General features: G+C 36.6%; 1 protein-coding gene across 1 annotated transcript; it reads left to right on the top strand.

Moving 5' to 3' along the window:
- The first annotated feature begins 7,662 nt into the window (after nt 1-7,662).
- On the top strand, nt 7,663-15,403 carry LOC149815930 (uncharacterized). Its single transcript, XM_089989668.1, has 7 exons — nt 7,663-10,621; nt 10,709-10,867; nt 10,975-11,154; nt 11,239-11,433; nt 13,923-14,021; nt 14,094-14,699; nt 14,801-15,403. Exons 1-7 carry the CDS (start codon nt 8,087-8,089, stop codon nt 15,137-15,139), a joined length of 4,113 nt encoding a protein of 1,370 aa, XP_089845794.1. The 5' UTR covers nt 7,663-8,086; the 3' UTR covers nt 15,140-15,403.
- The last annotated feature ends 12,266 nt before the right edge of the window (nt 15,404-27,669 follow it).

Consider the following 27,669-nt stretch of genomic DNA (forward strand, 5'->3'; position numbering starts at 1 on the left):
TTTAATGTTAAATTAACCAATATATAATATTTGGCACTATTGAAGGCACAAAACTATTGAGTATAAATCGCCTACTTTTCATATATTTTTATTTTGAAGATAAGACCTTATGGATGTGATCTACAAAGTTTGTTTAGTACAAAATGAGTTTTGAATCATGTAATTGTGACATGTAAGCAATTTTTTAGGGCTCTAAAAATCAACTGCCCACCATACACTAAAATTTCACAATTCAAAAAGTCATATTTTTATATTAAACTAACATAATCCAAGGTTTGATCTTTCGCAAAAAAAACATGTTGAATACATCTATATGGTTAGATTGAGTCGATAAAACTTGAACTTATGATTTTGAGCTTGCATGCCTTCAACAACAACAAATTTTAACCCATATATATATATATATATATATATATATATATATATATATATATATATATATATATATATATAGGAAAATCCATATCTTCGAATGGGTTTTCCTTCCAACATGTTCGAATGTGCGGTGTAATGCTGCATGTTCTTTTTTTTTCAAAAAAGAACTGCTGCTAAATGTAATTTTTTGCCCAGAGCTTTAGCGGCGGTCAAGACCGCCAAGCACACAAAAAATGATGAATCATCTTCATTTGATCGTGCACGATCAACGGAGAAGGTTCGTCCAATGTATCTTCAAACACTTTATATGTTCTAAGATCTCTCTCTCTCTCTCTCTCTCTCTCTCTATATATATATATATATATATATATATATATATATATATATATATATATATATATATATATATATATATAAGTAATGCTATGATGCTCCGAGCGCACCTACTCCCACCAGCTAGAAATCAAAGTTGTGGGTTGCATCATCTCCATCAGACCTTATAGATGTACATAACATAGTTTATTTGATAAAAATCGTGTTTTGGATCATGTTTTTTGAACATAAAAATGAGATTTTTTAAGTTATAAAATTTTGGTACATTGTGCCATTGATTTTTGAAGATCATAAAAACCTGTATGTATGTATCACATGATCCAAAACTTGTTTTCTACTAAATAATGATTGTAGATTATATCTGTAGGGTCTGATCAACAAAAAATGATCAAAATTTTTGAACTTTTGAATCTTAGATTAGGTGGGAGTAGGTGCTTAACCCAAATGGATGCACACTCAGCCAGCATTCATGCTTAGAAGAGATTTTAGCGGTCTTCAAAGCGCCCTAAAAGTCTGAGCAGAAAATCAGTTTTTAGTGGCGCTTTAAAAGCGCCACTAAAAACTGATTTATACATGTTTTTAAAAGGCTTTTAGCAGTGCTTGAAAGTGCCACTAAAGGTCTGGGCAGAAAATTAGCCTTTAGGGTGCTTTAAAAGTGCCGCTAAAGTTTAATTTTAACCTGAACATGCGTTCAGCTTCAATCATGTAAACACGATGATGCTCAACGCACGTCCATTCAGTTAGGCACCTATGCCGTTAGGTAACTACCCTTTTCACTATATATATAGTGAGTGATAGCTGCCTGATCACTTTTTGAGCCTGCCGCAAGCCTACCAGGCTTTGAAAGGATTTTTCTTACTGATCTACATGCTTGATATTATAGGAATCTACTATTGGATAGTCCAATTACGACACCCAGTTAGGTTTTTATAAAATTTAAAAATCAACTGTCTACAATTTTCAAAAATATTCAATGCTTAAAAAATAATCTTTTTTATCCTAAACACATGATCCAAGTGTCATTTCTAGCAAATCAACTTTCTAGCAAATCAAACATATCTGTAGGATTAGATTTACAAAAAACATCTGGAAAAACCCTATTCACTGGTAGGAGCCTGACAGTCAGATACCACTTTTCCTATATATATATATATATATATATATATATATATATATATATATATATATATATATATATATATATATATATATATATATATATATATATATATATATATATATATGTGTGTGTGTGTGTGTGTGTGTGTGTGTGTGTGTGTTGAAACTTTTCAAAATGTTGCCAGATTACCGAGAAACACATTTGTGAATCCTATATTGGCATCATCGATTAGTTCCCCTCTTTGGCAGTTGACTGGTACAATTGCAAAAACATAGAGCTAAAATGTACTACTTAGGGCACTTTAGAGAATGTGTACTTCAGGACCCAATAAGTACATGTCTATCGTTGACATCTCTGCCACCTTGCTCCAGCTTTCCATTTTTTTTTGTTAACCTAAATTATTGGTACTCATTAATAAGAAAAATATTACAATGCAGATGGCCAAAAAACTTTTATTCGATATCTTTTTGTTAGGTTTTTCTTGACAGATATGAAAAGATAACAACTGGACACCTATTTTTAGGATTTTAACCATTCCTCATCCTTGAATGAGTTTGGAGTTTTCCTCAATTTATCACATTGACTTAGCCAAACACCTGCATCGCATCACATGTGATGCTAGCTGTTAAAGAGAGCTACACAGTGACATAATCCCTTGTGAACAACTCAACGATCTTCTTCCTGCTTATGAGATGCTTTCATATACAAAAAAATATCAGAAAAAGGTATATATATATATATATATATATATATATATATATATATATATATATATATATATATAGAGAGAGAGAGAGAGAGAGAGAGAGAGAGAGAGAGAGAGAGAGAGAGAGAGAGAGAGATGGTTCTCCCAGTCCATGGTTCACTCCTTCAAAATATGTATGTTAGATATGTTTTTGACAAGTCTGACTACATATGTGTTCTTTAAGATTGAAAATATATGATTAAACTCTTTTGATTAAAGTTTTTTTGGTGTGTAGGTAAGATATTGCAACCTAAAAAATTTCATAAATTTTAGAACCGTTGTTTTTTGAATCCTTGTAAAATCCGATTTACACATCCAAAAAGTTTGATCCAAGAGTCTTTATATTTTCAATCATGAAGATCACATCCATTTAGTCTGATTTGTCAAAAAAAAAAACACATCTAACATGCACGTTTTTAAGGAGAGGATAGGAGGTAGACCATTTAGTGGATGGACCATCCTCTCTCTCTCTCTCTCTCTCTCTCTCTCTCTCTCTATATATATATATATATATATATATATATATATATATATATAGTAATGAGCACCTTAGAAATCATACTTGTAGGTTGCATCTTCTCAATTAGACCTTATAAATGTCTTCAACATAGTTTATTTGAACAAAATCATGTTTTGGATCATATTTTTTGAACATAAAAATAATTTTTTTAAATCATGAAATTTGGGTACATTGTGAGCAGTTGATGTTTTAATATATTAAAAAACCTACATGTATGCCATAATCACATGATCAAAAACTTGTTTTCCACTTAATAATTATCGCAGATTATATCTATAAGGTATGCCATAATCACATGATCAAAACTTGTTTTTAACTAAATAATTATTGTGGGTCATATCTATAGGGCAGTGTGACAAATATCGCAAGATTTATGAAAGTCTTGCGATAATATCTCGAGAAATTGCCTGAAAGTTTAAAACGACAATTTCTCGCAAGATTAAAAAAAACATAAATATCATGATTTAAATGCGATATTTACGTTTTAAACGGTTATTTATCACAAAAAAATTTGTGTATTTTTATTTGTAAATATTTTTTATTAATATTTTCTTATAAAAAATATTTTTTTATTAAATTTTTTATTGCTGAGATTTTGCCAAAAAAATGCGAGATTTATGATTTTTTTCAATTTCTCAAGAGTTTTCGAAAAACAAAAATTTGTCGATAAAAGAGTTTGTCACTATGCTACGAGGTTTGATTAACAAAATAAACTCATTTTTTTAAAAAATTTGAAGCTTCTATAAGGCAAGAGTAGGTGCTTGGAGGGCACGCTATATATATATATATAAACTATGTTTTTCTCCTCGCATTTGTACCACTTGATCCATCTATTAATCAAGTGGGTCCCATCATTTTTTTGACCCACTTGTTCGATGGGAGCTCGATTTTGACCCACCGAGCTAGTTTTGACCATGATCAGTTAACCCGTTAAATTGATTCTTAATTATTTGGTGATAATTTTCAGGATTTTGATCACTTGGTCGTATTTTGTAAGCAAAGACAAACCAAATTAAGTAGTCAGTTTTCAATATCGTTTCAATTTAAAAATATAAAATTGACTTGACACTATCAAGAGATAACTTGGTTTTGTCATGTCGAGTCACTATAAAGCTACGTAACACATAGTCAATAGTGCACTAATTATGCCTCAAGTTAAGTCTTTTGCAAGATTTAATGAGGGAGGATCAAGTGCAATGTGATTACTTGGTAGTATTAGCGTGTCGGATGCACGTGATCACTGTTCATCTTTGGGACAACAGATCGAGGGTGCTCAGGTGCAGCAGCATAATAAAAGCGTACGATCATATTGCACCTGATCTTTCCTCAGACTTAACATCGGTGCACCACTGGACGTGAAACATGACACAAGTTCCTGATCTCTAAAATGGTTTCTGGTGATTGGCATCACGTGAAGTATGACCAAGTTCATGATTTCCAATGGAGTTTCCCAAACTTGGTCATGTTTTATGGAATTAGATTTTTAGGGAGATCTATGGATCGGATCGTGTTCCCACCCATCACACACAAGCTGTTGAGAATTGAGATCATGAGTTTCATTCATAGTCATTGAAGCTGTTGACATCCATGTTGCTGTCTTTTTCTTTTTTCCTCTCTTTTTTTTTTGCACCAATAATCTAACTCAACAGCTGTCCATGCTCCACAAGGATCCACCGTTCATCTTTGGTGGATCTAGAATCTTGTAACCCATGCTGCTGCTTCCTATGGACCAGTGTGTCACCAAATATAAAAAGTAACACATGCTGGGTAGGGGTGTAACTAGGTCGGGTATACCCATACTAAATCGATGCTCAGAACCGACTTGTTTTTTATAGACTCATAAGATTGGGTGGATCTAGAATCTTGTAAGCAATTAAAAAATGGGTTCAAACTTCGATCTAGATATGAAAAATATAGATCCAAAACCGATTAAAACCCACCCAGCATTTATACCCAACCCTAACAGTTCTATATAATTTATACTGGAACTGACCCAAACCCAAACAGGTATGTACTCTAAACCGTTTCATACCCGTCCACTTTTTACACCTGAACTGACCCAAGAACCCGAACACGACTTGGACCCAACACCCAAGCTGATCCTAAACAGAACATGATGTACACCTATTATAAGAAATTTAAATATAACTGTTAATAGAATTATGATTATCATTAATTCAATAGGGTTTCTTTATCGTAACAACTTTTGTAACTCTAAAAAAATAAAAATCTTAATAAAGTGTACTTGTCGTAAAACAAACCCACTCATTTATGCTAAACCTAACGTATACCTGGACTTTACTTTTTAACTCATACAAGTCTACAACTTCAATAATTTGTAGACTGACTCATTCTGAACATGAATCAAATTACACTAGAAGAAAACGGGCCATTATATTGCCGATGATAATTTATTATCTCCTTTGTCCCGACAGTAATATGAATAGGAAGACACAAAAGATGGTCGGAAAGAAACATTGCTGATGATATTATCATCGATTTGAAATTACAATGATAATTAATCATCACCAAAAATCTTTTATAATTACGATAATAATTAATCATTGTCAACTACTAGATGACGATCATTATCGTCGATTTTAAAGTACTGTCATCGATGAATATTTAGCATCAATATTAGAAATATAGCCGACTAATTTTTATCATCGGTTATGTCTATTTTTTTTTTTTAATTTTAAAACTAACATAGCCGACGATTAATTATCGTCGCTCTAAGAAAAATAGCCAGAAATTTTTATCGTTGGTTATATATATATATATATATATATATATATATATTTGAAAGTAACATAATCAATGATAAATTATCATCGATATAAGGGAAATAGCCGGTGTTAGTTTCAAAATTTAAAAACAATAAACAAAAATTGGATATAGCCAACGATAAAAATCATCAAATCATCGACTATATTTCTAATACCGATGATAATGAATCATCAGTCATGTTAGTTTTAAAATTAAAAAGAATAGATATAGCCAATGATAAAAATCGTTTTCTATTTTACTTATACCGATGATAAAGTATCGTTGGCTTAAAATTATATCACCAACGATATTTATCATCGGTTTAAACTGACATAGTCATTCGATTACAGATATCAACATATGGATGCCAATAACTAGGAGTGATTTTAAACAGAAAATGACGGTCCTGTATGGCAAGTATCACTAAAAATGAAATGTGCATAATGTTTTCATGAAAATCACTCTCACGAGGAACATGAAAATCACTCTCACGAGGAACTCAATCCGTGGAAAGAATCCACGGGTGGGTTTTCCTGTGGGAAACCAGTAGGTGATGGCTCTCATCAACTGTCACCGAGAAGGGAGCAATCGTCGGTAGGGGTTGACCTCGTCAGACGGGACCAACGATCGATGGGAACCCCACCCACGATGACACCCTTTTGGCTGGGCTCATTGATGGGAAGGACGACGAACTGTGGTGGTTTATACCGGTGTGGAGGATCCTGATCGGCCTACTCCCACCAGCATGGGAGCTCCGGGTAGGTTAAGGTCGACAAGGGCTTAAGGGGTGGTGGTGGTGGAAACAGAAGGAGAGGTAGGGAAGAAGAGGAAGGAGAGGAGAAAGAGGAACTCGACACCATGAGCACCCAAGGCAGGGGAGACCCCCTTCGGTCTGCCCCATATGACAGTAACCTGCTAGACAGTGGCTGGCTGCCAATGGGTGCTACCACGATGACGCTTCCATCCTGCCCTAGGGCTGGTGGAGCAATGAATCGAGGTTCACTGTTGGCCACCCTCGATGGCGAGACTGGTCCCCGCCAGCCCGCTGCACCCACAGGCAACACGGTGTTGAGTGGCTTAGAGGCATTAGGGGCGCGAGGGAGGGAAGACAGACAAGGAGGGAAGGGCAATGGCAAAAAGGGGAGGGAGGGTGGAAACCCACCTCTGGTGCCATATTGCTACTTGTTGGAGCCTCCTTGTTGCATGCCAACTGCAACCCTATGACTGTCGATGTTGGGCCTCGTTTGCCCCCAGTTCACTGCCATCCCTACTTCTATATCGTTTAACTTTCTCTTTACTGATGCGATATCATTGTGCAGCAATAACTGCTCGTTCGTCCAAAGTACTACTGATGCATCAGTTTAATGTGAATATGTGGGTCTCCAAGTTGGACCCCTTCCCAAGCGGGTTTGAAATCCAATGGGTTTATAAGAGAAGATTGGCCAAGCAGGTGACTGGACCTAAATCGGGTCTTTCTATCTCTTATCCTGACTCAAAATACACTCCTTGCCACACCCCCAAACATAATAACACAACACAAGCATCCCGGGAAACCACTCCAACCATTCAGACAGGAGATCCAAGTTCTAGTCGGACCTGGATCCAGTTTAGATACTTCTGTTCTGGATCTACATCCAACAGGTCCAGATCCCTTACAGCGCGCACATTCGATCCAAAACGACAAATTTCACTTGAGAGAGAGAGAGAGAGAGAGTACCGGCAGAACTTGCTTTATTAGTTTATTAAAAAAAATATTAAAAAATGAATTAATAAAATTTTCGAAACGTTTTTGAGTTGTCTCCCGGGGAGAGAAAGAAGCGCGTGGAGGACTTCCCTTCTTTGCTCTTCTTCTTCTCCTCCTTCCTTCCTCTCACTTCTTCTTCTTCTGCATCGCTCCTCCTCCTTTCCTTCCGGAAATCCTAATTCTTCCACATTCCTCCGCCCGAATTCCGGCACATAACCGGAGGCCTTGCCGTGATCCTTCTCCTCCGAAGCAGATCCGGTGACCGCCGATCGCGCCTCACGCCCGTCGGATCTGATCTTGAGCTTTCCGGAAGTGCTAGGGTTTCGTTCTCGCCTCTGAGTTCTTTCCGATCTCGATTGGCGTTTTGGTCTCTCCCTCCCTCTATGTGTTGGATAGATCTAGTGGATTGGTAACCGCCCCCCCTCCCCCCCCGCGATTTCTTGGTTTTCTTCTTCTCTTTTGTGGTTTTGGGGTTGAGTGAATATGACGGCCGACTTTACTGAGAAAGATGATAATGGTGAGTTTGAATTTGAGGGGCAACGGGAGTGTAACGAGCGGGATACGAATCCTGGTCTGGAGGATTCGAAGCTGGGATGCAGCGGTGTCATCGTAGACGAGAAGGAGTTGGCAGACGATTCATACGTTTACGTTGGGAAAGAAGGCAAAGACCAGGGCGAAGTTAGGGTTTCTGGTGAAAACGTGGGGAGGGATCTCGATTCGGATTGTTTGGTGGAGCCGATCGAGATTGTCGAGCTAGTGGGTGTTTCGGGAGATGGAGGAGATTTGAACTCAGACGATAAAGGGGTCGTGGCGATATATGTTAAATCTCTGGTGCATGTGAATGATGCTCTGGGATCGAATGGTGAGGATGGGGATTTGAATTCTGATGATGGGGTCGACGAAGTAAAGGAGTCTGAATCTCCTGTGACTGTGAACCATGGATCAGAGCCGAATGTTGAGATCGGAGGTTTGGATTCTGATGATCGGGTGCAAGAGATGAAGGAGCTTGAGTCTGATGTGCCCACCAACCATGGTTGTGAGCCTAATGCCGAGGGCCTAGATTTTGATCCTGATGTTCGGGTGAACGAGATGCAGGAGAGTGATTCTCCTGTGATCGTGAACCATAACACAAAATTGAATGACGGGACCACAGATTTGAAATCTGATGAGATTAAGGAGAGCGAATCTCCCGTATTCGTGATCTATGGTGTAGAATTGGATGATGTGGGCGTGGATTTGAATTCTGATGAGAGAAATGAGGTTGAATCTCCTGTACCCACCAATAATACTGTGGAACTAAATGCTGAGGGTGGACAAGTGAATTTTGATGATCAGGTGGACGAGATGAAGAATCATGAATCTCCTGTACTAAATTCTGATTATCATGTGGACGAGATGAAGAATCGCGAATCCCCTGTACTGCCCGCGAACAACGGTAAAGGTGGAAATCCTAGTTCAGGTGATAAGGTGAAGGAAGTGATGGAGATTGAACCCCTGGGTCCTGTGAATGAAATCCAGGAATTGCATGCTGAAGTCGATTACCGGAATGCAGATACTCTAGCAGATGAGGTGCAGGCTACCGAGTCTATTGTAACTGTTGATGATCTTTCACATTCCCACTCTGAATGCAGAGATTTGAATGTGGATGGTTGTAACATCAAGATAAAGGAGATTGAGTCTCCTGCTTTTGTCAACGGTGTTTTAGAAGCAGATACCCAAGGTGGGGACTTGATTATGGGTGATCAGGTTAATGGGTTTGATAAGGGTGAAATTACAGTTCCCATCAATAATGTTTCAAGGTCGAAGTTTGAGCATGATGCTGAGAACGACAAATCAAAGCCCACGAGTGAGGAAAATAATGAAATTGAGCAGAATGGTGCTGACCATGTGCATGGAGTGCTTGACTCAGGATTCAAGGCTGAGGAACCCATTGATCATGAGCCAGAAGCATCTACTATGGAGAATGTGGAAGGTGCAAGAAATTTGGAAGTTTCTAATGATGTTGCTGAAGAACATATTTTCTTGGTGGAGAATGGGGTAGAAATTGCTAAATTAGATCCTAAAATGAGAATTAATGTTAGCGCAGAAGGTGTTGAATCTGATCAAGTGATTTATAAGTCAGAAACAGCCATAGGTAACATTGATGCCGTAGAAGCGGAGCCTGGACCTACATCTGATAAAGTCAGTACTATGGAATTCAGTACTGTTGAAGTCTCTGAGAGAAACCCAGTGGATGTTAATGTTGTAAGAGATCAGTGTGAGGAGACTGATGCCAAAGGAAATAGACATATTGGTGAGGAAGCTGACATCTGCAAAGGAATTTTGTCAGATGGAAGCTCACCCTGTTCTGCTGAGGAATCTTCTTTTCCCATTTCTTTGTCTCAAATGAATGAAGAGAACACATCATCGTCAATTGAGAATTCACAGTCCCTGGTTTCTCCATCTCAGTTGCCTGAAACTGGCAATACAGATGCTAGCTTTCCACTCAGTTCTGTTTCAGCATACCAATCAGGTGAATGTGATAAGACTGAAGACACAACATCCACTCCAGATGATTCTGTGTCTACTGATTCTTCAGCTCAGTTGGGTAAAAAGGTTCATGTGAATGGTGCCCCCCCGCCCATTCTTGAGGTTCCTTTTATTTTTGGTTCGTTTCCTCATATAGGTGAAGGGGTTATTAAAGATGGAATATCATCGTCTCTTCCTGAAGGATCTAGTGCTTCCAGCTGTTCTAGTCAGTTGGAGGATGGGATTCACATGAATGGGACTGTTTCCCATATTGAGGATTCCAATTCTTCATCTCCATCTCCATCTCCATTTGGTGAGGAGATTATCTCTAGCTCTGCTGCTTTGGATGGACAGAAAGCTGATGCAGGAAGGAAGCCAGTCTATGCAATTATTAGAATTCCCAGGCCAGTTGATAACAAAATCAAAGAACAGATAAGACAAGCACAACTATGTGTTGATGAACTAACTCAAAAGAGGGATACAATAAATGTATTAGTACAGAAAAAACAGGTATATCTTTTCCTAATTAAAGTGTTTAATCTGAAAAATCCTATAATACATCTTGTCTGACTGGCTATCACCTTTACCCTTTTTCAGGCAGCTCGACATGAAATCGCGGAAAAGTTACGGGCTGCAAGGTCTGAATCAAGAGCAGCTAGAGATGCACAACTGGCTAAACGGAAGGAAATGGACTCTATTCAATCAGTAATGAACAGAATGAAGACTGCAACTTCAGTTGAGGAATATGATGACAGGGTAAATAATCTCCTTCCCTATGTTTCTTTCTGAACTTTCATGTTTATGTATGATGCAGGATATTGATCTTATCACATGGTAATTGTCTGTGAACAACTTTGGAATAGATACTTTCTATGCAACATAGGCTAGAGCATGAAACTGTGCCTTTGAAAGAAGAGAAGCAATTAATACGTGAGATCAAGCAGTTGAAGCTTGCTCGTGGAAAGCTCTCTGCAGATATTGGAAGGCAGTCTGAAATTCAGGAGGCATTTGATCGCAAAGAGGAGATTGAAGGAAATCTTAAGGTACATCTTTAGGATAACGAGTTCTGTTGATTCAATTGTTTTGTTTATTTGTCAAATCACTGGTCAGAATCTTTTTTTGTATAGCTGCTGGAGAGGGAGTTCGGTTCCCTGAGAAAGGAGCTAGCACGAACTGATGCTCATTACAAATCCATTGACAAGGAATTCTCAGATTTGGATGAAGAAATTGCTCAATTACGAGCTCAGATGACTTCTGCAAATAATGTTCGGCAAGAAGCATATCTAAGCCTAAAGAATCTTAAGCAACAAGAGTATGAGAAGGTATGTCAATAAAAGTAATTCCATACATACCTTTCTTGTTTTTATTGGTTAGGCTTGATACATATGAATATTGTTGGGTTTGATTTTGCTTAAAAGCATTTTCTTGTGCTCATGAAGTGTATGAATATTGTTGGGCTTGATTTTGATGGCTATGCTTTCTTGTGGAATCACTTTTGCACTTTCACATTCATGGAAATTTTTTGGGAATTTCCCTGCTCAAGTCAAATTTCATCGCATCAAAGAAGATTGTTCTGCTACATTATTGTCGTTTTAGCTTCTTGTTGCTTTTTACTTTTGGATTCATTTTATATATTTTGCAAAAGCTATTTTTAGTTTTTATTTAGAATAATTTAAAGTGTTTGATCTTTGAGAAAATTGAACCTTAAAAACAATCTATTGATTAATTTCGCTAAAAAGGGGTGTTTCTTGGAATGCAAAGTTTTACAAGTATGATGAAACTTTGAAACTTTACACTGCAGCTAATTAGTCATAATTAGAAAGCCTTCCATCTATTATTTTCCAAGATGAAAAGCACAAAACTGTCAAAGAGATAAAAGGAGCAATTATTTTAGCTCTATCCATTGATTGTGAGAAACCATGATTAGGAGCCTTCTTTTACTACCCATTTTGTGACCAGCCAACAAGCTGTACGAACCGAGCCTGGGCTCTCTTGGCTAAGCTTGTTAAGGGTGAACCCCTGTTCGTGCTTGGCTCATGAGCCAATCTGAGCCTGAGCTCATTTATTGTTTGGGCTTTCCATGTCTTCCCACTATTTGCAGGAAGCAACGGATTGAAGTTTAATGCTATCATGCTTCTTCAGTATGCTGGACTCCTTTCATTTTGATCATTACATTCCGAAAAAATTTGGAGACAAGGAGACAAGTAACTATATTAGATAATTACATGTTAGCTTCCCAGACCAAGAAACCATTTTTTTTCATTTTTTTAGGACCTTTCTTTTTTGGCGTTTTTGTTTCACATTTTGCATGATGGACATAAATTACATACTTATGGAGCTCAAAAAATAGTTTGATAATGCACAATTATGTTGATAAAGATGTGGTTTCTTTTGACCTTGCTTTCTACGTCATAGCAATAGAATGCCATAGGTTGAGCCTCCACTTGGAGAAATCCTAGCCTAGGTGCTTAGTTATCCAAGTTATAATACAACATTATGTATGTTTGTCTTGTGTCTTTGACCAATCATGAGAAGAAACAGGTAGCCATCCTTACGCCACTGGATTCTATCCCCTTCTTGTCTGCATTTGCTAGCCTCCCACTCAGTTTTTATCTTTGTACCTGTAAGTTTAATGAACTTCTCTAACAATCATTTTACAACTTAGACAGCAATCATCTATCCATACATGGTTCTGGTTTATCTTGCTCTATCAGCTTATTTTTCTACCTCTGAAACAATGCTAAGTGATGATTGAAAAGAAACATGACACTACACATCATATTCATTTTCAATCTAATCATGGGTTGATTCATTACTGTCTCAGCAATGCCAATCTCAACAGCTCCTAAACCATATGTTTCTACTGTTTAGCATGTTTCTAGACTCAAAACTTCATTCCTGCAAAAACAGTGGTGAGGAAAAGCAAAGTCAGCTTATTCTTCTGCCTTGGTTGTCTTGTGCAGATTGACACAAAAGAGAAACTCAATTGACTTTTCTATTGCCATTTTGTGTAACCCTTCTCCTCACTACATCACTTCGATTTATTTGTTGCTTAATCATTAATTTTGTAGCATGTATTATGGGCTGTATAGATGAAAGTTTACATATGCGGTTTAATGCAACTTTTAGGTGCAAAATTACATCTAATTTTCTGTGAAATAATTTGCAATTACTTACATACTGGTTTTTGTGCTTGTTTCTTTTTATTTAGTAATGGAATTATCTGTAAAAAAATGGTTTCCTACTTAACCATGGTTTGACCATTTGTATATTTAGTAAGTAGGAATCCTTGTTGCTTTATCCTCACACTCAATTTAACTACCTGAGCGAGGGCAGTATCCTTGTTTGAATCTGTGAATGCTGAGTTGTTATTTGCATTTGTGAACCCCCCTTTGGCCTAACATATTTCCTGCTTGATAGGTGTATTTTGCTGGCGCTGTTGGTTTTTGTCCATAGTTATTACCTCTCTCTCTCTCTCTCTCTCTGTCTGTCTGCTATCTCTGCGAGTAAAGGAACTTGATAGATTCTAGTTTCATTACCAGGTTGTTGGTTGTTCCGCTTTGTCTGGCTTAGGGCATTTTCAAACTGCATCACCTGTATCTTTTTTCTTCATTGTTCTTAATTATGTCGTAGTTCTAGGCTGGGAATAGTTTTCTAGTATTAGCTGATCAATCTAGTCATAGCCTCTATGACTACATGAAGCTACATTAACAGTTCCAAGGAATTATTAACAATTTAAATGATTATCATATTAAAGAAGTGTCAAATTTGTCTTGTATCTTGACTTCAGTAAGTGTACTTGTATATGCAGAACAATCCCTTTTACCAGAACAGAAAAGATATCCAGATTGCTCACCAGTATGCAGAGGCCAAGGACCTGGCTGCCCTTGCAGCACACTGTGGCAATCAGGTACATATGTTATCCCTTCTCTATTGGCTTAAAATATTCATGTTACAGAAAATATGGTTAAAACTGGTTCAGGTGGAACGGATAATGGAGCTATGGAACAAGAATGATGACTTTCGACAAGAGTACATCAGAAACAATGAATTCAGCACACTGAGAAGGCTAGGGACTCTCGTTGGAAGAGCACTGGGCACTGATGAGGAGCCACCTGTACTAAGAAGACATACAGGAAATGATAGAACCAGTGTCCCTCAACTGCCTTCAGCAGAGAAAGATGCTCCTTTGGCTGGTTCGACTGCCGAAGTGTTGGCAGTGGATAACCTTGTTACAGATGTAAAGGCAGATGCAAAGATTCATGTGGAGAAACTAAACCAGAAGAGCTCATCATCCAAAGAGAAAAATAAGCTTAGCAAGTCAACTGTTGTGGAAGGCACACCTACGGTTTCTGGTAGGGAAGAGGAGTCAGAGAAAGAGGAGAAGAAATTATCAGAAGAGGAACTTCAGCGGATCAGACAAGAGGAAGAACGGAGAAGGGAAGAAGAAACTGCCAGATTGAAAGCACGTCGGTTGGAGGAGATTGCCAAAGCCAAGGAGGCAGAGCAGCGGAAGCGCCGCATTGCTGAGAAGGCCAAGTTAAGGGCTGAAGTAAAAGCTCAAAAGGAAGCTGAGCGCAAAGAAAAGGTTCAATTTAATTCCTATTGCAGAAGTTCTATATCTGAAATACCAAATGCTTTGCCATTGAAATAACGTGCCAAGCCTTATCATGGTATAAATATGTGCAGGAAAGAGAAAAGAGAGCACGGAAAAAGGCTGCATCAACAGCGGTGGCAGCATCCGCAAATGTTGGTGAAGGTGAATGTATACCTTCCTTGGCTAATTCAATTCCACAAACTAGCCAAACTGCAGAGCTGGAAACAGAAGACAAGCACGAGTCAGTAGCAGCTGTGACTACTAAGAAGCCTGCCAGATCATACTTGATGTCCAAGGCAACTAAACCAAAGTCGTTAGTGCCACCTCCATTGAGGAAGAATAGGAGAAAAATGCGACCATGGATATATGCGCTTATAGGGGTTTTAGTAACCTTTCTGTTGGCTTTTGTGGCTCAGCGCCTTTACTTTTAGATGGGGCTCCGCCAAGAGAGAGAGAGTATTTTAGTGGAATGTTTGTTAGATATAGGTATGTTTCACATTCTTTGTCACATTCTGTCCTTTCCTCGCACCTCTAGCTCTCCCTTATGTTCAGATCAAGGGTTTGTCATTCATTTGCTTAATACTGTGATAGGTTTTCTCGTTGATTTCTTTCACAAGTTAATAAGATCGTTGCATGCAAGCTTATATGGCTTCTTACTTGGATAATGAATGCCAAATACACTTTTTAATATGCAATTTCTACTGTTGGTGCTTTCAAGTACAGAGACCTTTTCCGAATAATGGGATATATTCTTAGTTGTCAAAGGCTGCTTAGGCGACTTAGGTGCAGCCCCACTGCCTCGGCGACCAGGTGTGGGCGGTGGGGCCCCTATTTTGCTGACTAGGCTGTCACCGCCTAGTTTTTTTTTTTTAAAGCTTACGTTTTTTTATTTATTTTTTTGAAGAATTTTTTTCTTCGAAGATATCATTTGTTTTTTTCTTCCAGGAGAAGAAAGAAAAGGCATGTTATTTGTTTATTACTTGTATTATGTCTATTGTTGAGAAGAATAAGAAGACATTATTTGTCTATTGTTTGTATTATGTTTATTGTTGTTAATTTTTTTTTATATATGATTTTGTTTTTTGTGTATTGTTGGTTGACATTGTTAGTTGTATGGTTTGTTTATTCAATTGTTAATTTATTCTTAATTTGTTTTAGAAAGGTTAAGGTTTCAACAATATATTATTTGTCTATTGCTTATTATTGATTGATTTTATGGTGTATACATGTTTTTTTATTATATTTTTTTATGTTTTTTATTTTAAGTACCACCTAGGGGGCCTAAGCTTTTCAGGGGCTCACCGCCAAGCTCCGCCTAGTGCCTATGACAACTGAGGATATATTAACTGAGCAAATACGTTAGGTTTCATAACAGGCACGTATGTGCTGTTTGATCGGCAAGCACGTCAACAGAATTAATTCTGTAGTTTGCCCTCCACGTGTTGCCCTTGATTTTTCCCTTTTAATGCCAAATAATCTGTTTCACCAGTTCAGTTGGCCCGGAACAGTGCAATTTCAGTAGTGTGGCTGACGTGGTTTTATTTGATTCCAGCCTTGCTTTGTATGAAATTGACATGGTCGTGATCCACATAATGTGTTTTGTAACGTATTTCTGGCGAAGGACAAAAATACAAAACATAAAGCTAATATTATACATGGAAACTTCTTTTGTAGTGTGTGTGTGATCCTGCATACTCGCTAGTAGAGATCTGAAAGTGTTACCATAATCAGAATTGAATTGTGATTCATGGAAACCAAAATTTTATACGGAAAATGACTACTGTATATAAAAAATGATGCATTTCCCAAAATGCCTTACAATTTTGAAAATTTGCCTTCACAAATTTTTGGATATAAAAAGACTTTTTTTACCCTTCCCACATGATTTTTTTTTCTAGATATGGAAACTTTCTTCCAAATATTCAAATATGCGAATTTTCTTTCAAATATGAGAATATGTGAATTTTCTCTCAAATCTGCAAATTTTATCTTAAATATTTAAATTTTTTCTTAAATATGTGATTTTTTTCTCAAATATGCGGATGTCATACTTTATTTGCGAATATCCTCCTGCCTGTGTCATTTTTTTACTAAGGTTCACACATATGTGAGGATATTTGCAAATGTGATTATTTAATAAAAGAAGGTTCACACATTTTTGGGACATTCGGAACCAGAAAACACATTCATTTTTCGTATATATATAGAGTGAGTGGTAGCTGCCTACCACTCACCTAGCAAGCTGTCAATGGACCCATGCACGCTAAAAGACGGTGCTTTTGAAGCATCACTAAATGATTTTAGTGACACTTTTGTAAATACCAAGCAAGAGGCCTTTTTGCTTTTAAAGCATCGCTAAAGGTTTTTACCTTTAGTGACACTTTTGCACATTCCAGGTACGAGGCCCTTTGCATGACATGTCCTAACATTCGCAAATACAGTAAGACATTTGCAACCATGAATTGCAAAGGCCCCCAAAATGTGTGAACTCCTTTTACCAAAATCACACAAGGGGTACACGTAGGAGGACATTCGCATGCGAAGGTGAAGACATTTGCAAATGTGACAATATTTAGTTAAAAAAGGTGCATACATTTTAAGGACCTTCGCAACTCATGGTTGCAAATATCCCCAAAATGTGGGAGCCTCCTCTTAATAAAACCATATAAGGAGCACAAATAGGAAGACATTCATAAATGCGTGGGAGAAAATTTGCATATTGAGAAGAAATTAACACATTTGAGAGGAAATTCACATATTTGGATGAAAGTTCACATAATTGAAAGAAATTTGCTTGTGCAAAGGGTAAAAAGATCTTTTAAATAAGAAAATTTACAAATTTAAACATCAAGCGAATTTTAAAAATTATAGGAAATTTTGGAAAACACATCATTTATGTTGTATAGTTCAGTTATTTTCTGAATTTTATAAGAGTGTTCAAATGCACCTTGACCTACCTAGAAACTTATGTTAATTCTTTTTAGAATATATGGCTGCACGTCAGCCATAGGGTTGGACTGACCAAAGAGATTTTCTACTAGAAGCTCTCAAACTTTGATTGAGACATACCAGAACCTCGCTAATAACAAAGGTAATGATAATGGAAACCACTGTGGTAACCATAATATGAACCATGAAGCAGGGGTGAGCTACAAACACTTTATAGAGATGGATCCCCCATCCTTCACAATAAAGAAGGAAATTGATGTCGCGAAAGAATGGATCCGAGTGATTGGGGAGATATTTCAGATACTAGAGGTCCTCGAGGATCAAAAGGTGACTTTTGGCACCTACCGTTTGAAGAAAAACACCAAGAGCTAGTGGGAGACCATTTGGTATACGCCAAAACAACGACAACCACTGACATGAGAGTAGTTCACATAGGTGTTTCTGAACACCTATTTTTCTTAGTATGCTAGGGATCACAGAATATAGGAATTTCTGGATCTCAAGTAGGGTGACATGAGAGTTGCCAAGTACATGACAAAATTCAGGCATCTGGAGAACTACTGCCTGAACACATACACCATAGACGGGGCTCATCCTCGAAAATATGTCCATGAACTACGAGACGGGTTAAGGACTAGGGTCCTTACGAGTAGGCCCCAGAATCTAAACGAAGCCATTTAGATAACCACATTATTACACGAAGACTAAGAGTCTTCTAAGAAGTCTCAATCGAATAAACTTGGCCAACAGTTCGGTGAGCAAGGGAGTAGCCATAGGAAGGATTTTGGTGGAGAGAAGTTCACACCCCTTGCTAAAAAGCAGCGACAATACTAAAAAATCAGGCCACAAATTGAGCAGAATCAATGATGCAAGAAGTGTAACCATTTCTACAATGGATAATAGTGCCCTCGAGATACAAGTGAAAATCTTTATTGCGAAAAGATGAGCCATTAGAATTGAGACTGGCATAGGAAGAAGGCTGATGATGAGAAGTGGTCAGCTACAATAGCAACTGCAATAGCAGTCAACCCAGAATAGGGTGGCTGGTCATGTTTATATTGCTATAGCAGATCAATTGAATGAAGGTGAGTAGGTACTAGGTGTCATGTTAGTTGTCAGTTAAGTTGTTTGATAGGTTGTGGTGTAACCTATTCAATTATAACCTGTAAATTTTGCCAGACAATTACGAGTTAATATTAAGCCCTTGAATCAAACATTAAATGAGTATAACCCTGTTGGTTATAACTAAATATAAGTAACCTAGATACCAGACAAAAAGATAGAAATAAGTAAGAAAAGACCAAAAAATAGTGGAGGATTTCGCCGGTAGATTAAACCCAAGTCCAATAATCACGATGTTGAGGAATGAGATATACTCCATTTGTCGAGTAGTTCTAGTGTCAAATTTTGCGAACGAAATTTTTTTAAGGGGGGAAAGATGTAACACCCCAAAATTTTAACTCAAAATTTTCAAAGAATTTATTTTTTTCAAACAGCGAAAACAAACTTTTCGTTGGGTTAAATGTTCTGGGCAGGTTACAGTACGATCAATCATCATTACTAAATAAAAATGTGAATAACATTCACTAATAAAATTTAACTTAGTTTTAAAAATTAATTTTTACATCAATCTTTTTAATCTAAAATAATAAAATTGGTGTTTTCCAAAACTATCCTTGGGAAAGGAAAAGATTGGCTCTCGATGTCGTTCAAGCATTTCACATCTACTCTTCAGTTTCATATCATACTTCACCTAAAACCCATAAAATAGGTCAAACTTGTGAAAGCCTTGTAGAAAATTCTATTCAATACACGTAAATTAAAGCAAGCATGCAAAAGGACATTTCTACACTCATACATGCAGACATCAATCATCAATTTAAGGATACATACATTATAATGCCTCACACAAATTCTAATCATACACACTTGCATATTTTTTTCAATCATAAGCAGTCAAATATCCAAACATATTTAAATATGCATAAACACTTAAGGATGCATGCATTTACTATTGCAGAATAGGTAGTCATTTATGCATGAGTGACTTAATTATCTTTAACTATATTTTCCTTTTAAATAATGCATGCCATGACTAACTAAATGCACAATCAATTTAAGTTCTCACTTCTTAGCCCTATGGGTATGAACACAGACAGACACTTGGATTAGGGCCATGACGCAAGTAGTGTTTTCATATAATTGTGACTTTGGACCTAGTTGGGCACATTTCACCAGTCTCGAGTGAAGGGCGACCATATCGATAGAGCGCTCCATACACCGTCATCCTGATGCATCAGATTTTCACTCATGAGTTTCTTACCATCCACCCTGTAGTCTACTGTGGAGGCTTCTCCCATCTTCGTGACTGAGGAGGCTTAAAAATAATATCCATGAAGTCAGACGTACTGCTTACCCTCTCCTTGTAAGCATCCGACTTTAGTGTCACATGGTTAACCTCTTTAATTCATGAAGTTCGTGCAGTCTACAATATAAATCTAATTAAATATTTAGGCCCCTTTCGGGCTCATGGATGCACAAATTTCAAATGTCAATTAAAAGTCATATACCATTGCATATTTTTATATTTTTTACTTTAACATTCATTCATCAATAGGCACTGGTCATACACAAACAGATGCATCCATATACATTCTCATTCTATGCACATTTCATTTAATTCAATAGTAATTTGCAATGAAAGACATTTTATGCAACAAGCACCTTGTTTAAATCATGCCCCTATTTAGCTACTCAATACCTGTATAAAATCAGTGCTGGAATCACATTTGCAGTACCATTCATTTTATATCAAAATTAGATTTGAATACCGGCAATGTATCATATTCATCGTTACCTTGGTCTTTAGCCAGTTCGGGACCCATTAGGCTCCCAAAATGTCTTACTGTTATGACTGTCATAGAACTGTGTATATTATGTGGATATAGCTCAATTTCTAACAGATTGTAGGAAATTCTGTCAACATTTCGATGCAAAAAACCGTTATTAAAAATTCTTCCAAACGAGGGTGATATAACCAATTTAGTGTTTGCCTATACTTTTTTATTTTGACTGTCACTATTCTGTGCACATTCTGGAAATAGAGCCCAAAATTTTGCAAATTACGTGAAATTGTATTAGCTTTCCAATGCAGCAAACCGTTTATAAAAAATCTTCCAAACGGGGGAGATACAAACGATTTACCGAATGGATGTCAGACCGGTTATGCACAATAACTGGTAAAGTGCATTCGAGTGAGTAGAAATATGCAACCCGAATTGAGTTTTTCCATAGTTTTACACTAATAGTAAGTCATACATGATTAAAATAATTTCAACTACTAATATTAACAACTTCCTTGCAAATAAACTACATTTCCACTGCCATTAAATTAGAAAATGGTCTGTCCTCCTGAAAACTATTTCCTGAGAAAAGTTTTTGATATTGTTTTTAATTACATGCATTTATTTTTTAGAGCCACTTATTTTATATTTCTAACTTACTTTTATTATTATCATATACCACTAATAAGAGAAATAACATGAACAATAATTTATTTCATGAAAATTAATTATGCAACCCTCGATTGAATCCGAACTCCTTTTTTTGTTTCAATCAAGCCAACACTCCTGTTTTTACACCTATTTATTTTCATTTTTTTCTAGGGACTGAACCGTATCCCACTGTGGGATCTGATCAGTTTCCACATCTTTGATATCCAATCTAATCCATGAAGGATTTTCATTTGAAAAATCTTCGTTCATTGGATTTGGGCTAATCAGCTATGCCCGTATACGGCTAAAACGCATAAGAGATATTTATTTTATTATTATTTTTGGATATTTTTTAAAACCAGAACCTTTCTTACACATATATGTGTGTATACATATCATATTTGATATGTATACATGCATATGTGTATAAAACCCAAATTTATTTTAAATCTTGAAGCCAATTCGAGTAAGAATAGAGTTTTTTTGAGGCGGTTTCGATTCCGAAAATCATCTCTACACTAAATATGATAGATCCAACATCGAATCATCATATGAGAGGTTTGATGTAGGGTTTATCTATTTAGAATCATAATAAACTCATGCATACGAGTTCTAATCTGTGGGTAAAGAATAAAACCCCCTACCTTTTTTGCAAAAATAACAAATTTGATCACCGAAAGACTGGTTCTTCTATCGATCTACATTCTCCCCTTCATATGGTGGTTGCAGCTCTATGCTCAACCTCAATCCAACGGGTGGTATGGTTCTTCTTGTGTTGTGAAAGAGGAGAAGCTCAAGAAAGAAGAAGAAGAAGGAGAGAGAGAGAGAGAGAGAGAGAGAGAGAGAGAGAGAGAGAGAGAGAGAGAGAGAGAGAGAGAGGGTTCTTAAGAAAAGGAAAATAGGAGGAAGTGTGCCCCTCTCCCTTATTTATACCTTCCTCCCCTCTCTTACCTCCTTGTGATCATCGCAAAATTTTTTCTCTCGTAATGTTCTCTCTCTTCCTTCTCTTTTTCCTTTCTAATCCCTATTTCCTCCTTTTTGAAGGAAGAAAATAAAAGACAGAAAGAAAGAGAGAAGAGAAAAGAAAAGAAAAGAAAAGAAAAGAAGAGAGAGAGAAACTCTTTCGCGGGGTCTCACTTGACCTTAATTTTGAAAGTATTTAAGAAAATAACTCGCCTCCGTTTTTGAAATATTTGCGGGAAAACTGGGAGACGGGATTCGCTCGTCGGTACGAGGTTCGACCGTTCTTGGCGCCTTTACCAGGGGTAATCAAACCAAGGGTCGAATTTATGCCTTTTGCTTTGCTGAGAATTTATCGAAGAATTTATCCTAAGATTAAATGCACAAAGAATCATGCTTGTGCAATGCAAAGATGTATGCTCTTTTTGAAAATGATTTGAAATTTTTCCAAGTGTTTCTGAGATGAATCTGATAATGGGGTGAAGAAATGATTTCTAACTTTAGAACTTAAGATTTAAAGTTCTAAGTTTTTAGAATAATCAGAGTTTTGAGAATAAATCTTGACTTTGAAAGAAATGATTTTGAAGTTGAGATAAAAGGAGAAGAAAGAAAAACTTCAAAGTCATAAATGGACTTTGAATCAGAATAAAGATGAAATGGATTTGAATTCTAACTTTTGAAGTTTGAAATCAGAATGAAATGTGGAAAATCTAAATAGAATTGAGAAATAGAATTGATTTAAAAGTTGGAATTCAAGATGGAATTTGAATCCAAAGTCTGGATTCTAAATAGAGTTGAGATTTAAAATTGAATTCTGGATTTAGAATCCGAAATGGGAATTGGATCTGAACTCTGAGATCCAAGATGAAATTGGATTCTGAATTTTAAATGGAATTGGATCTAAGATTTGGAATCCAAGATGGAATTTGGATCTGAAGTTTGAGATCCAAAGTAGAATTGGGTTCAAAATTTTAAATGGAATTGGATCCAAGATTTGGAATCCAAGATGGAATTTGGATCTGAGGTCTGAGATCCAAAATAGAGTTGGACTCTGGACCTTAAGATGGATTTTGGATCTGAAGTCTGAGATCCAAAGTGAAGTTGGATTCTGGATCCTAAAATGGAATTGGATCTGAAGTCTGAGATCCAAAGTGAGGTTGGATTCTGGATCCTAAAATGGATTTGGATCTGAAGTTCAAGATCCAAAGTAGAAATTGGATTTTGGATCCTAAAATGGATTTGGATATGAAGTTTGAGATCCAAAGTAGAGATTGTACTTGGAAATCTGGATCCAAGTTGGGATTAGGATCTAACTCTGGATTTGGGATTTAGAAAGCCCAAATGGGGCTTTTGAAGATGGATCTGGGTTTTGGAAACCCAGATTGAATTTAAAATTTAAGAAGAGTCAAGTTTTGAGATTCGAAATCAATCTCAAACTTTGATTTTGATTTTTGAAGATGAACTTGATTTCGAATGTGAAATCAGAAGATAACTCAGAAGTTTCAAAGTTAAATTGAACTTTGAAAATGAAATTGAATTGAATTTGAATTTTGAATTCAGATCTTGAAAATGAATTTGGAATTTCAAAGATGATTTGAGAATTTAAATTTCGAATATACAAATGAATTTCAAAGTCAAGTTGGACTTTGAATTCGAAGCTTGAATTTTGGAATTTAGAAAAATGAATCAAGTTGAATTAATCTTTGAATTTGATTTCAAAGTCAAAATTTGGACTTTGAAAATGAGATAGAATTGATAAATTGAAATAGAAATTGAAGAAGAGATATTCACAATCACTTGGATTTTGAAAAAGGAATTTTTGAAAATATGATGCAATTCTATCCTAAATGATGAATGAATTTGAATAATTTTGAAATCGGATTTGGAAAAGCTATTGCATTCTTTAAATGAATTAAAAATGAGATTGAAGATATAATACATCCCTGACTATGGTCATTGAATGTATTATATAATGACCACATTTAAATTCAAGTGAAGAATAAAATACATTTTGGTGCTTTTATAGAATTTAAAATGAAATTAACTATCAATATACCCTGACTATGGCCATTGGTATATATATTGAATTAATTTTAGATTAAATTCTGATAAAAGAGAAAATATTTAAAGAAAATATGATGATTTTTGAAAAGGATCTAGTGTGGATCCAGTGTTATTTTATAAAAGATAAAAATACTAAGTCTTGTTTACATCCTGACTATTGCCATTGATGTAAATCATCAACTTAGAATTAATTACCTCTTACGAAATGGTGCACGTGCCATTCGTGTTTCATCATTGTGAGATTTTGGAAAATGAAGGTAAAAAGCATGGAAATAAGCAATCAATGATATTTACAATGCTCATTCATTCTATTTAAAAGCTAGAAATATAAATTTTCCTTATAATCTAACTATTACAGCATTGAGTTTAATTTAAAATTGCAAGGATTTCTGGTTTTAGGGAAGAGGTGATAATCTCCTTGGGTTTCCCTGTAAAACACTCAGTTAATACAAAGTATATATATAAAGAGAAGGTAACTTACATGGTGTCATACTGGGCATAGGATGTTTACTTATGATGTACTCAAGTATATGCCTCTTATAAAAAAAAAGTAAGTTTGAATGATGAAATATTCACTAAAATGATATATTCAAGTTGATTTATACACAAAACCTGTATAAGGTGCCTTAGGTAACTAAAAAGAAGGAAACTGGACATCTTAAGTATATACCTGTTGTTTTTGTGCTATTTCCAATATATGTAGTATGGACTAAATACTGCATATGGGGTTTACATAAAAGGGGCCCGGAGGTATAGACAGTGGCAACTAAATGAAGATAGAATATTATTGACTGTGGAAACAGGTTGGCCAAGTAGTTTATGACATATGGCTGCATGCTTATGAAGGTGAAATGAAGGTGGAATTTGATGTTTGTGAATGATGAGGAGTTACAACAATGCCAGGCATCACTATAGGTGTTAGGATTATTGCATCAATGCCAATCATTGCTATAAATGCCTACAACAATGCAACGTTTGCTGCAAAGGTTTACAGCAATGCATTGCATTGCTGTGAAGGTCGTGGGATGAAGTGGGTAAGTGGTGGCTATGGGAGCTGTCAACATAAGGAAAATGCATGGTATGCAAGGCATATGAGTTTTTTGTGCACAATGAGCAGAGGCTCTGTTGTAAGTGGTTCACAACAGTAGGGGATATGGGTGTTGATGGTGCTGTTTGCAGGAAAACACAACAAAAGGCAAGTGATACAAGCAAGGACAAATGGGGATTTGTTATGAACAACATATTGTTGTGGCACTTGGCATGATCATGAAAACATGACAATGGTGCTGTGAAGGTGGCTCTAGAAAATTACAGCAACTGCTGTGGATATGAATGGTGGTGGCTGTAGGAAATTACAGCAGTGAGAGAAGGTGTGAGATTGGGACTTTGTAATGGTGGTTGGTTAACATTGAAAAATGGCCAACAAATGAATGTCGAGCCACCTGGGTGATGTGGATGACCAGCACCCCTACGGATGCTTGAGAGTGAAATTACAGCAGTGTCTAAGCCCTGCTGTAAATACTAAAGAGAGGAGGAATGCATAGGATCTGGTGAGATTAAATGGATGCAATATAAGCATGTGCATAGTGGATGTAGGTGTACACGGACTGTGTGATGTGAATAATACATACATATATATATGTATATATAAATATACTGAGGCAGCATATGAAAGTTTTAAGTAAGTATAGCTGAGCAGTAAGAAATGTAGATAAAACAATGGCAGAGGTGAATGAGAGTTATATTGATACACTACAAACTGATATCCTATTAGTGCCCTCTAACATGCTTGAACAAGGGTAGGTAAATAAATGTGTAAACACAGCTAGACCGTGCGTCTTGCTTAGGGTAGTAGACCATACTAACACCTGCTGCTAGTGTACCTCTTTCCAATGTGAAGCACCCAGCTCTTTCAAAAAGATTACCTCAAATGACTGCCCGTCAATGCAAATTATTTATAACTACTGCTTTAAACAGGCATTACTAAAAAAAAAGGAAAGAATAAGTAATGGAAAAATAAAGAAAGACGAAATATAAAGAAATGGGTGAAAGCATGGTGGGCATAATCAACACAATAATTCTGTGAAAGTACCTGGACCAAAGAACACAACATTGTCCCCTTTTTCCAGTTTCAATGGAGCTTCAGAATACACCGTGCTTGGTACCCAATGCTCCTACCAGGCTGTCAACAGGGAAATATCCATAATTAGTTACCATAAATTCAATGGGAGATATTAACAATACTAGCACAAACGAATCTCTGACAACTGATTGAGAACAGGCATCTCTCCAGCCAATGTCTGCAATATGGATCCATGATTCAGCACTTGGTCGATGATGGTTACTCGCTGGATGTAGCAGCTTCAGCACTACTCCTGTGTTTTGACATTAAAATGGGAGGGCAAGGGTCCTCTATTGTTTTGGAGGAGCCGTGACTCATAATGGAAATTGCTGTATTAATTTTTCTGCTATGCAAGGAATAATGTATGATGACCCGATGTATATTACACAGTCATGAACATTATCAACTCTTAGATACTTTAACCAAAACATCAATAAGTAAAATGCCACAAGAGGATATACATGATATGAAATGCAGCAAAAGACAAGACAGATAGCATATACATCCAATCGAATGAAGAGAAAAGAAATATGTATTAATCGGAATGACATTGGTGCGTGGATGATCTCTAAGAATCCTGGGTTAAGTGAATGGTTATGGCTCTGGAGCCGAGGGGATGAAGGGGCTTACCTTTTTGAAGGGTTCTCGCTGCTGGGTTAACACAAAAGTGGCCACTTTGCTAACACCCACATTTCTGCTTGTGATGATAATTCAATCTGATTGAATCAAACCATAAATGACCTTTATCGAGGTTTGATCATGCAGAGATTGGAAATTTTCAACTCATGCTCAAACCAATAAATCAATATTGACAAATTGATTCAACACTCAAGGAAAAGTTATATTGTACCTAAGTACGAACCTGTGAGATGACATGAATTAGAGGAAAACCGAGGCATGGGTTTACACGCATAAGTGAACACAGACACAGACCCACACGGTAACGATTACCATGCCATGGTGAAACATCTCAGATTGGATGTCCATGGGCGAAATAGGATAAAGGGTAGGAACCTGTGAACGACTGACCAATGTGTCTGGCAGTGAATCAAGGGAGACTTGCAATCAGCAAGACGACCCTAACTGTAAATTGGGAGAGCCTCAACCATCGTGGACGTCTTAACAACAATGATGCTGACGGGGCAGCGATGAAACAAAGCAAGATGCTATTAATAAGATGCTAAAAAAAATGAATGCAGAGAATCAAATATCAAGAGAGACGATTATAATACAAACAGGAAATCAGAGTTTAGAAGAAAAAGCCAAGGTATAGACAAGCAAGTCGATAGTCTACTAGAAGAATCAAAAGAGAAAGATTGAAACAAAACAGACCTAAATTAGAATGTTATAAGATGGAAGTAGGGATCAAGGA

The sequence above is a fragment of the Nuphar pumila genome, chromosome 15 (assembly GCF_984573655.1).
Source record: "Nuphar pumila chromosome 15, dmNupPumi1.hap1.1, whole genome shotgun sequence".
Classification (NCBI taxonomy): domain Eukaryota; kingdom Viridiplantae; phylum Streptophyta; class Magnoliopsida; order Nymphaeales; family Nymphaeaceae; genus Nuphar; species Nuphar pumila.

Coding starts and splice junctions, on each gene's coding strand:
- LOC149815930 (XM_089989668.1), top strand. CDS start 8,087: ATGACGGCCGACTTTACTGAGAAAGATGATAATGGTGAGTTTGAATTT. Junction 14,022..14,093: donor CAGCACACTGTGGCAATCAG/GTACATATGTTA, acceptor AAACTGGTTCAG/GTGGAACGGATAATGGAGCT. Junction 14,700..14,800: donor AAGCTGAGCGCAAAGAAAAG/GTTCAATTTAAT, acceptor AAATATGTGCAG/GAAAGAGAAAAGAGAGCACG.